Below are 12195 nucleotides of genomic sequence, written 5' to 3' on the forward strand. Positions count from 1 at the left end.
GGGCGCACAACACTATTGTATGCATGTAATCGCCTGGTTCTTTGCGCTTTTTAGGTGTTTTCTTCCATGGAACTTGTCTTGGGACTTAAAACAGAATTTCTCCTTGTAATGTCTTCAGAGGTCTCTTGAATCTTCATTCGTTGTCTTCCCAAATCCTTATAAGATGTTTTGCTTTTCCGATTTGTATGATTTTGCCTTGAATTACATAAAAAACACCCACTGCTTGATTTTGGAAAAACTAGAATTACATGAATTGAAATGAAAGAATTACAAAATGTCTCGAAAACCATAGTCAATTGCTCTAAAACTCCTCTAGTTTAGATCAAAACTAAATAAAAATGATTGAAAAATATATTTAAAATTAAAATTAAAATGACAAGTCATCAGTTATACTAAGTTGAACAGGGTCATGATCGGAACCAAATCTAATGAGATGAGTGTTAGAATAATTAGGAAAAATAGATGTCCAATCTAGCCTTAATATGGGTGCACTCTTGTTAATTATTTTCCAAGTGAAAATATCAACAATGAAACCAACATCCTAAAAGTTACACATTTAAATGGTATTACGAAATAAATAATGGCCAAAGCTAGCAATTATTTTACAAGGCCAAAATAAAGAATATTTTAAAAATTTGTATATTAAACTTAATCTATATGTAAAAAAATTACAATAATTTTAATGGTTAATTGTTCAAATTGACGTTGTAATATACACTATGATTGAAAACTGACTTTGTAAAATAAGAAACATATATTATTGTCTTGTAATTTGATATTCTTCTTATTTTTTACGCTATAATATATGCATGGTTCAGACATATTTAAGACGTTAAAATATGGCTTTACACAAAAAGTTAGATTTTTTTTCCACTAAAGAAGTTTTATGTTAATTAAGAATTTTTTATTCTCCATAATTACACTACAAGAATTTATGGATTTTGCGTGGGATAAACTCCCATGCAAAGGGTAAAAAAGCCCACGTAAATAGCATCTTGCAGCGGAAAATGGCCCTAGCAAAATAATAATAATAATAATACATATTTTATTTTTTGTAATAACAAATTTCACATAAACACAATCAATTTATACTACTTACTTAACATAAGTAAAAAACACTTCATTTAATGTTATTAAACCATATTATTAACCATAAGGCATTTATTACTAATAAACCAAAATTAAAAAAGTTGAAGTATAGATGTTGTAGAGAGAAATTAGAGAAATATTTATAGATAATTTAAAGTATAGAAGGTGTAGTGAGAAGATACATAAGTTTTAGAGAGAAAAAGTGGTGTAAGAATGAATGAAAGAGACAGAAGTGAAATATATATACAAAAGGGAAGAAAAAAAAAATCCTGAATGTTAGTGCATTAGCATCAGCTGAATTCGCCGCAAAATTCAATTTTAACATCCAGACTTTGCGTGGGAACTTAACTGTCGCAAATCCAATTTTAGTTATTCCTGGTGTTATTTGCTTCGGACTTTAGCCCGCCGAAAATTTTGAGATTCAAATTTTTTCTCGCCTGCAGTTTGCATCGGTATCTTCCGCCGCAAAAGTTAAAATTCAAATTTCGCCTTCTGAATTTGTGTGGGACATGATTTGCCGCAAAAATAATTCTTCAGGTTCCCAGAAAGTGGTTTTTGCGTGGGACTGTATCTCCGCCGCAAAAGCAAGGATGATTTAGAAGGGCATGTGCGTGGGACTTTAAATCCGCCGCAAGTGCCAATTTTCCATGGTAAATAGTTTTTTCTTAATAGAGAAATAAATTTGCGTGAGCTTTATTCTGCCGCAAATTCATATATTGCCGCAGCAAATATGTGTGGGACTCAAATCTGCCGCAAATTCATGTTGCTAAAACCAGGAATTTTTGTAGTTTTAAGAATTTCTTAAACAATTTATAATTAATTTGTCTCTTATTTAAAAACTATAAAATTTAATTTTGAAGGTTCTTATTATATTACAACCATGCCTACAAAATTAAGATTTGCGTGAGACACAAATCTGCCGCAAATACATGCTGCTAAAACCATGAATTCTTGTAGTGTTATGAATTTCTTAAACAATTTATAATTAATTTGTCTCTCGTTTTAAAACTATAAAATTTAATTGTGAAAGTTCTTATTATGTTATAATCATGCCTACAAAATTAAGGAATGAAATTTGACCTGTGAGTATACGCTTACTAGGAACAAAATTTTAATTTTGCATGTTCTGATTGAAAAATAAAAAAAAATGAAATATCTTTGAAATACTATGAAACTTTGCTGATCATTTTTATGTATTTTTATAGATATTTCTGCAAAAAATGAGCTTAATATTCAATTTATAGGTCGAGATTTCCGTTGTTTTTTTTTATGCTTTAAAAATTTATAATTAATTTGTCGCTTGTGGAAAATTTCTAATTTTTTGCGTAAAGCCATATTTTAACGTTCTTAACATGCCTCTAAAAAATAAAAATAAAAAATTCAATCTCTAGATTGCTTTTTTGGACTTCACGTATATTATAGGGTCATAAATAGTAAAAATATCGAATTACATGGTCATAATATGTATTTTTATTTTACAGAGTCATTTTTCAGACTTCGTGTATATTACAGGATCAATTTCAATAATTAACCCTAATTTTAATTATGTAAACTGTAAATTAAAGAAACTCAAAAATTAAAAAGTGACGATAGTTATTTTAAAAGATTAAGTTCGACAACTCTTTATTTGAGTCCGGGTGCTTTCTTTGTTTCAATTGTGGACAGTGTCACCAGGGACGGATCCAGAAATTTTAATATGTGGGGTCAATATCGTTTATCATTATATGTAAATAAAAATATATAAATTTGAAACCAATAAAATGATGGGTTAAATATGTTTTTAGTCCATGCAAAATCATAAGCTTTCAAATCCAATTCTATTTAAACTTTAATGATAAGTTCTTGGTCGAGAAATTTTAGGGTGAGGGAATATGGTGTCCTAGTCTAAGGCGGTGAAATTTTAATGATAATTTCATTCTTCCATATAATATTGCAGTCTGTAACTCTGTGTGATACTTCCTATTTTAAAAACTTATTACAAAAAACTTATATTTTTAGTCCTCTAAATAGTCCTATAATAAGCAAATACATACTCAAACTGAATAATTTCTTTTAGAGATTGAACTTAAAAACTCATGATTTTATAAAGACTAAAAATATATTTAATTTTAAGTGATAACATCATTATCTTTATACAAAAAAATTGGAGATAACAAAAAATACACCATTTTAAATCAAGAAATTGAACACCTTAATATCAAGGATCATAATTACTCTATTGTATGATTTTCTTCCCTCAGGTATTTACACTAAACTTTTCATCTTCTACTTGCTACTTCCATTTTTTTTTATTGGAGCATTTTCTTTTTGTTTTATAAACCAAAACACATACCTCAATTTTTGTTGTAATGCAAGACGAGTGGAATAGTAGTAATTTGAAAACGAATATTATATTCTTAGTTTATATATTGTATTATGTATGCAATGTTTCAATTCATTCTTTCCTAAAAAAAAATGCACTCTTTTTAGTTTCTGTTTTATGTATCAAGTGGTCATCGTCCTTAAAAAAAAGTGTTATGTGGGGTCAACACAAAATTTTAAGCGTGGTAATCAAATGAAATATTGCATTTTTTGTTATGAGAAAAACAATAGAGTGGGGTCAGCTGACCCCAATTAACTTGCCGTGCATCCGTGCCTGAGTGTCACAGAGGTGTTGTTTAAGGGGTTTTTAGGTCTGTTTTGTGGTTCTCTTGGAGGTTTGGTTTGGTGGAGGTGTTTATGGTGGCATGTCATCCTTGTGGTTGCTATCAAACTTATTGAATAATATCAAAATTTCTCTAAAAAATCTTTACTTTTACTTGACCGAATTTTAGATTATTATGATTTTTTCTTCAAAGAATTAAAATCCAATAATATTCATATATGGTATCCAATAAATAAACTTTTTTTTTTATTTGAGAACAAAAATAACACATTATTGATTGCATTAATCTTTTTTTTTTTTTTTTTTAAGATGCATTAATCTATTTATCACCTTCCTTGTTTGAAAATAATAGTACCGATTTCCTACCATGAAAACTTCCTTGTTTGGAAATAATAGTACCGGTTTCTTACCATGAAAACAAAAATGCAATTTTTTATATTAATTAAATTAAATTTATTTATTTAACATATATGCTTAAAAAAATGAAGAATGAACTTGACCACAACAGTTGACTCCATTACAAATAACAGTTGTTCACATGAGAAATTTGGTAAGAATCAATCACAGAAATTAGCATATTTTTTTTTGGTGGCTGAGGTTTGAACCTCTAACCTTGCATATATTATGTTTTGTCCATACCAACTGAGCTATCACGAAGACAAAAATTAGTATATAAGCGAGGGAAAGCACATACCCTTTGTACATCCCTAAAATTTATTTTGAAAATGCTAATGGTCCGTCTTGCCTTTATCTTTTACCGTGTGTTTGCTATCCCACAATGTTAGCAAACCCTGTCGGTCCGTCTTGTCTTTACTTTCACCGGAGGCTTTGCTTGTAGCAAATGTTAATGGTCCGTCTTGCCTTTATTTTTACCGTGTGTTTGCTATCCCACAATGTTAGCAAACCCTGTCGGTCCGTCTTGTCTTTACTTTCACCGGAGGCTTTGCTTTTAGCAAATGCTAATGGTCCGTCTTGCCTTTATCTTTTACCGTGTGTTTGCTATCCCACAATGTTAGCAAACCCTGTCGGTCCGTCTTGTCTTTACTTTCGCCACTCATCGGCCAATCATGTCTTTACTTTCGCCACTCGTCGGCTAATCATGTCTTTATTTTCGCCACTCGTCGGATAATCATGTCTTTTACTTTCGCCACTCGTCGACTAATCATGTCTTTACTTTCGCCACTCGTCGGCTAATCATGTCCTTACCTTTACCTTGAAGCAATGTTAACAAACATTATCATTTATAGCCCAGTTGTTCCAAGCTATCTCACAGCAATCATAAGCATTACCTATCATTTCTTTCCCTAGTGATACCTATCCAGTTGTCCCCCAGTCAGTCTTTTATGCATCATCTTTACATTCATGCTTGCATCATGTTCAGTCATATCATCACATTCATCAGCATCGCATCTCTGGCATTTCAAACGGTCTAAAATTGGCGTCTTTTTTATATTTAAGTCTCTTCGACCCTTTGGTTTAAAAATTTTCCCTTTTAAAACCTTCGTGACGAAGAAACTTAAATAGGGGCATCTGTCATACCCCAAATTTGGATCGTTTAAAATCTTTTTTGTCCATATTTTAAAATATTCCACATTCTCTTTTATTCGTTTTTTTACCATTTAAAACTCGTGTTTTTCGTCTTTAATCATTTAAAAACTTTTATCTTGCATTTAAGTCCCCGCTTGCTTTTTTACAACAATTCAAATCACTTCATCTGCATTTTTATAACGCATTTTATAGTCTTTTTAGTCATAACAGTCAAGTCATTTTAAAAGGTCTAATCGTATTTTAAAAGTCGCGTCTTTTTAATTGTTTCAGACGAAATTTCGGCAGAGAGGTTACTTTGAAGTACCTCATTCTTTTGTCATTATTTTTATTTTGTTTTTTTTTTATTATTATTATTTTGTTCTTAAAGTCATGTAATTTTTCTTCCACTTTATTATGTTTGTTTTCTTTCATTTTTTCTGTTACGTCTTTTTTTTAGAGTCTTGTTCAAGTTTTGTGGGTCCCAGTAAGTCCAGATGTCATATTTTAATTAGGCCTCAGGTCACACATTTTCCCTGCATCATTTGCATCAGAAGCTGCAGGGACAGTTTGGTCGTTTTCAAGTAGCAGTCTCAAACCCTTTTTTTTACTATTTAAAGCTGTCAGTACACTATTCACGGGGAGGGAAGAATCAGTCAGAGTCAGAGTCACCAATCACTGTACAGAGACTGACACATCCAATCAGCCGCTCAATCACAATCAACAAACACCTTTTCCCTTTCTCTCTCATCTAGTTACAGATCAAAACACCACAAAATGATGAACACTTCATGAATCCTCATGAATATTCATGAACACAAAATCACAGAAATCACATAAACAGCAACAATTTTCCTTTAATTCACATATTCCGAATTCCAACAGAAACAACACAAATCATACACAGTGATCTCGGAATCCATAAGCTATAAACCATTGAACCACTGTATCAACAAAAAAAACAAACCGAATCCCTAATCCAACACAAGTTCATCATGAATCATAGCATGCACATTTAATTTTCTCATCATTTTATTTTGTCATTAACTTAGTGTGTATAAATAGGGAATTGATGTAATTTTATTTCTTGCATTTTATTTTGGCATAAAGGCCTTAGGGTTGTATGTAGGAATTGATGTAATAATGTAGGTAACACAAGCACCGACACTTGCACCGACACTACCACAATTTATTTACCGCTTTCCACTCGTTTTTTTACGACGTTACGTTAGTTTTCACCGTTAGTTTAGAAAAATCATTTTCTCAAAAAAATCAAATATGCAAAACTTCAAAATCATTTTCTTAATAACATTTTTCCTTTATTTTCTTAATCAAACTCTCAATCAACCTCACTCATTTCTTTTATCTCATGTCTTGAGGCCTCTTTCTCTTCTTAAAACCATTTTCAAAAATCTTAAAATCAACCTAACCCACCAAAGAAATTTTTTAGTGGAACTACGTCGGTTTTGATCCCTTTCCCAAAATGGTACGTAGGCAGAGGACTTGTCCTTCCAAATCAAATAAAAATAACCAAAAACATACTTCTTCTCCCTCCATTCTTTCACTTAGATTTTTAGGTAATAATTTTTCAAGTAAGCAAATGAATTTAGCACAAGATAATCTAGGTAAGCGGTTCCTTCGGAGTACCGAAGTCGTTTAGGGTGCTTAACACCTTCCCTATTCGAAACCAACCCCCGAATTCAAAGTCTCGATAAGGGTTTTTACTCATTTTTTCCCTTCCCACGAATAAAAATTGAGAGTTCAAAAATTGACGATTCAAATCAATTAATAGTTTGATATCCGAAAATCAGGGAGCACAATGTGCAATCAATTAAATTGCTCTAAATGATCATGTGTTTGAAGGGTAATCTAATGGATACATGTGTACTGTGTAGAGATATTTTAGAAACTAATATATAAACTTGACATGACATAGTGATTTGATATACGTATAAAAACTTTACACAAATGTACGTAGATTAAATTCTACCGTTTTGGTTAATTATTATTTAAGAAAAAAAAAATCATAATTAACCTCGACAAATATCTTTGTTGAAATATTATTGAATACTTCATTATATAATTTTTTTTTTCAATATTTTTTTAGATTTTTATAACCAATGTTTATCAACCCTCTTTTTATTGATGTTGTGACTTATGACAGGTGTTTGGCCAGAATCTAAGAGTTTTAATGATGAAGGATATGGTCCAATCCCTAAAAAGTGGCATGGAACTTGTCAAACTGCTAAAGGGAATCCAGATAACTTTCACTGCAACAGGTCTTTTACTCTCGATATAATTCTCCATATATTTAAGGTTAAACTGCACTTTTCGACCTATAAGTTTTAAAATGTTACGATTTTGGTCCTCTATTAAAAAAAAATTACAATTTTGGCTCATTCGTCCCAAAATTGCTGAGAAGCCACGTTTTCCAAAAAAAGGGTCATAATCGCAACTTTTTGAGAAGATAAGGGGTCAAAAGATCATATTTCCCTTATGTTAGGGGAGGTCAAAAGAGCATATTTCCCTAAACATGGGTCACTTTTGTCATTTTTTTTATAGGGGTCAAAAGGTCATATTTCCCTTATGTTAGGGGGGTCAAAAGAGCATATTTCCCTAAATATGGGGTCACTTTTGTCTTTTTTTTTATAGGGGTCAAAATCGCAACTTTTTAAAACTTAAGGGATGAAAAGTGTACTTTAGCCTATATTTAATTGTATTTTATCTAGTAGCTTTAAGTCCTTAAAATGGTATTACATCATTCATAATTTTCTATGCTCATACTTTGAATTTTTATTACATCTTTGTAGGAAGCTTATTGGAGCAAGATATTTTAACAAAGGCTATCTGGCAATGCCAATTCCTATTAGAGACCCAAATGAAACATTCAATAGTGCACGTGACTTTGATGGTCATGGTTCACATACTTTATCAACTGTTGGAGGAAATTTCGTTGCTAATGCGAGTGTATTTGGCAATGGCCGAGGAACAGCAAGTGGTGGATCACCAAAAGCTCGAGTTGCAGCCTATAAGGTTTGCTGGGGGGATTTATGTCATGATGCAGATATTTTGGCTGGTTTTGAAGCTGCAATAAGTGATGGTGTTGATGTACTTTCAGTGTCTTTGGGTAGAAATTTTCCTGTTGAATTTCACAATAGCAGTATTTCCATAGGGTCTTTCCATGCAGTTGCCAACAACATCATTGTTGTGTCTGGTGGAGGAAATTCAGGACCTGATCCTAGTACTGTATCCAACTTGGAACCTTGGACACTTACAGTTGCTGCAAGCACAATTGATCGAGATTTCACAAGCTATGTTATTCTTGGTAACAAGAAAATACTCAAGGTATATTGTTTATATCTCTAATTTCCTTTGTTATTTTAATTCTTTAGTAAGTTTAATTAATTGTTTGAAACTGTCATTGTTAGGGAAAGAGCCTTTCAGAGCATGAACTACCGCGGCATAAGTTGTATCCATTGATTAGTGCTGCTGATGCCAAATTTGATCATGTGTCAACGGTAGAAGCGTAAGAATAGCTTTTGCGTAGTTGTCTATCGGCTTGATCTTGTAACCTAAAGTAACAAATTTTCAAATGATTATTTCATTTTATGTAGCCTCTTGTGCATTAATGGATCTCTTGATTCTCATAAAGCAAAGGGAAAAATATTGGTATGTCTTCGAGGTAACAATGGTAGAGTTAAAAAGGGTGTAGAAGCTTCTCGAGTAGGTGCTGTTGGAATGATTTTGGCTAATGACGAGGCTTCAGGCGGTGAAATTATATCTGACGCTCATGTGCTTCCCGCTTCACATGTTAACTTTAAAGATGGAAACGTCATTTTAAAATATGTCAATTACACCAAGTAATTTTTCTCCCATTATATGGGCTCCATAACTTTTTCCATCCTTTGATTTTATAGTTTTCATTACTCATATACTTACATTATGTAGGTCTCCTATAGCTTATATTACTAGAGTTAAAACACAATTGGGTGTAAAGGCATCTCCATCTATAGCTGCATTTTCATCAAGAGGACCAAATATCCTTGCCCCTTCAATCCTTAAGGTTACGATAGATAGATATTAATCAATCTTTAAGCAATATTATAAAAATAATTGTAGGTGACCATGTAATTGTAAATTTTATTTTCTATTTCAGCCTGACATCACTGCACCAGGAGTCAAAATAATTGCAGCTTATAGTGAAGCTTTACCTCGTTCACCAAGTGAATCTGATAAGCGAAGAACTCCTTTTAATATTATGTCAGGCACTTCGATGGCATGTCCTCATGTTGCTGGACTTGTTGCGCTGCTCAAATCTGTCCATCCTGATTGGAGTCCAGCTGTTATCAAGTCAGCAATCATGACTACAGGTAAAGTATATTCCCTTCGTTTCATAATATGGACCACATACATCATTAATTCAATGAACCTAAAAAGTAAATTTTGCTTATATTTAAAAACGGAGAGAGTATTACTTATACACATATAAGATTGTGTAACTCAATTTTCTATGCTTATTAATCATAAAATTTCAAACCTTTTGCAGCAACAACAAAAGACAACATCGGAGGTCATTTGTTGGATTCATCGCAAGAAGAAGCAACTCCTAATGCATATGGTGCAGGGCACGTTCGACCTAATCTTGCAGCAGATCCTGGACTTGTGTATGACCTAAATATAACTGATTATTTGAACTTTTTATGTGGTCATGGATACAACAACTCCCAACTTAAATTGTTCTATGGAAGACCTTACACTTGTCCCAAATCCTTCAATTTAATTGATTTCAATTATCCAGCCATCATAGTTCCGAACTTTAAAATTGGACAGCCTTTGAACGTTACTCGTACTGTAACCAATGTCGGGTCTCCAAGCAGGTATAGAGTGCATATCCAAGCACCCACAGGATTTCTAGTTTCAGTGAAGCCTAACAGACTAAATTTTAAGAAAAATGGTGAAAAAAGAGAGTTCAAGGTTACATTAACCTTGAAGAAAGGAACTACATATAAGACTGATTACGTCTTTGGAAAATTGATTTGGACCGATGGAAAACATCAAGTTGCGACTCCTATTGCAATAAAGTATCCACATTAGTGGTATTTATTTAGGTTACTGCTGCATTTTCTACCAACTGTTTAAGACAGTGTCAATATTTTTCTCCCATTTTCAATAAAGGGACATGTTGTGTTGTGTACAAGTTCTTCAAAGTTTGTGAAGTGAATATATCAATGTTGTTTGAATGGTAATTTATGATGAATTGAATCAAATGAATAAGATAAAACAATATGAAATAAAATAATGTTTAACCACTCTATTCAATTTATTCCTATAACGTATAAACATTAGAAAAATATTGTGATTTGTCAAAAAAAATAAAACACATTAGAAAAATGCTGCTAGATTAATATGGAAAAGAGATTAATAAAATGTTTTAATAACATTGAATTTTTTTGTATAAAGACTATGTTGGTATAAGTATTTAGCAACATGTTAATAGAAACACTAAAATAATTAGACACTAAGGAATTGAAGAAAAAAACTTTCCAACCATGATTCTGACAGTTATTACCGTTAGAGCATAGATGAATTGAATACAAGCATATGTCTATCGAATTGAAGTTTTTTTTTTTTTTTTTTTTACAGAAATTTGAAGTTTTGTTGGTAGTTAGTATTTGGTCTCTTGTCAAAAAAAAAAGTATTTTTGTGGCCAAAATTTAAATAACCTTTAATGAATTATATATATATATTTGACTTTCGCATTTTGATGACATCTCGTCATTACGTAATTTTATATGTATTTTGTTTACAAATTGGAGTTCACAGGGCAACTTATGCAGCAAAAAGAGCAGTAAAACTGAAGAAAATGCAAAGAAGCAAAACGTGTCACGATTGACAGAAAACGTGACACGATTTGAGAAGACCAAAACATGCTCCCGACATTGAGGAAAACGTGTTACGATGGCAAAAACGTGACACGATTTGAGGAAACCCTAATTCAGCTGTTTGTTACTGAGAATAAAACGTGTCACGATTTACTTAAAACGTGACACGATTTTAGGCGAATTTATGTGCCTATTTAATCTGAAGTCTATTCCAAGAGAACAAATTGCGATTTTGAGACTACAAGACGACTAGGAGGGAGATTTCTTCATCCTTTTACCTGTTCATGTATGTATTGATTCCTCTAATGATTATGTTATTTGTAAACACCATTATGAGTAGCTAAATCCATTAGAGGTTAGGTCTGAGATGATTCTTTGTAACCCTAATTGAACCATGTTGTTATGAAATCTATTTATTGTGAATGACAATCTAGTTTTTATTCAATTCAATTGTTCTTAATGCTTTTTATATCCTGATCAAATATAAACATGATTTAGTGAGAACGAATGACTACTGGCCCTAGCTTTCGACTTAGACCTAATTGAATTGTTCTAATAAACATGGTTAGTCTAGGAATGAATAATCCTTTATTAGTGATATTAGGAATGAATAGACCACCTAAGGAATTAGGGGATGTGACCCTAGAAGAGGGTCCTAACTCAAGGCATTGATTAAGATTATTTTGTTAACTATCGTGAAACTACTGAATCATTCATAAGAATAGGTGCAGTATACCAATTAGGGGAACATAGATGATTCAAAAGACCTAAACTCATCTCTCTCTTATTCTTTAAAACCAACTTACTTTTTGTCGTTACTTTTATGCAAACAAACCAATCAACTGCCTAGTGGCAAATCAAAATAACTTTTATAAATTCTATTTTACAACGTAATTGAATTATTGAGATTAAAATCAGTCCTTATGGGAACGATATTTTTACTACTTCGATAGTATTTGGTACACTTGCCAAACTTTTATCACATTTATTAGAAATTAATGGATTTTTAGTGTAATGTGTTGCATAATGTGGAAAATTTGGCAAATTTCAAACAAT

General features: G+C 31.9%; 1 protein-coding gene across 1 annotated transcript; it reads left to right on the plus strand.

The window, feature by feature from the left end:
* The first annotated feature begins 7414 nt into the window (after positions 1 to 7414).
* LOC11408228 (subtilisin-like protease SBT5.3) lies at positions 7415 to 10352 on the plus strand. The gene is made up of 7 exons (XM_024784849.2): positions 7415 to 7536; positions 8068 to 8602; positions 8686 to 8783; positions 8872 to 9117; positions 9206 to 9320; positions 9414 to 9627; positions 9804 to 10352. Exons 1-7 carry the CDS (start codon positions 7415 to 7417, stop codon positions 10349 to 10351), a joined length of 1878 nt encoding a protein of 625 aa, XP_024640617.1. The 3' UTR covers position 10352.
* Positions 10353 to 12195: the final 1843 nt, after the last annotated feature.

Source organism: Medicago truncatula, chromosome 5 (assembly GCF_003473485.1).
Source record: "Medicago truncatula cultivar Jemalong A17 chromosome 5, MtrunA17r5.0-ANR, whole genome shotgun sequence".
NCBI classification, from domain to species: Eukaryota; Viridiplantae; Streptophyta; class Magnoliopsida; order Fabales; family Fabaceae; genus Medicago; species Medicago truncatula.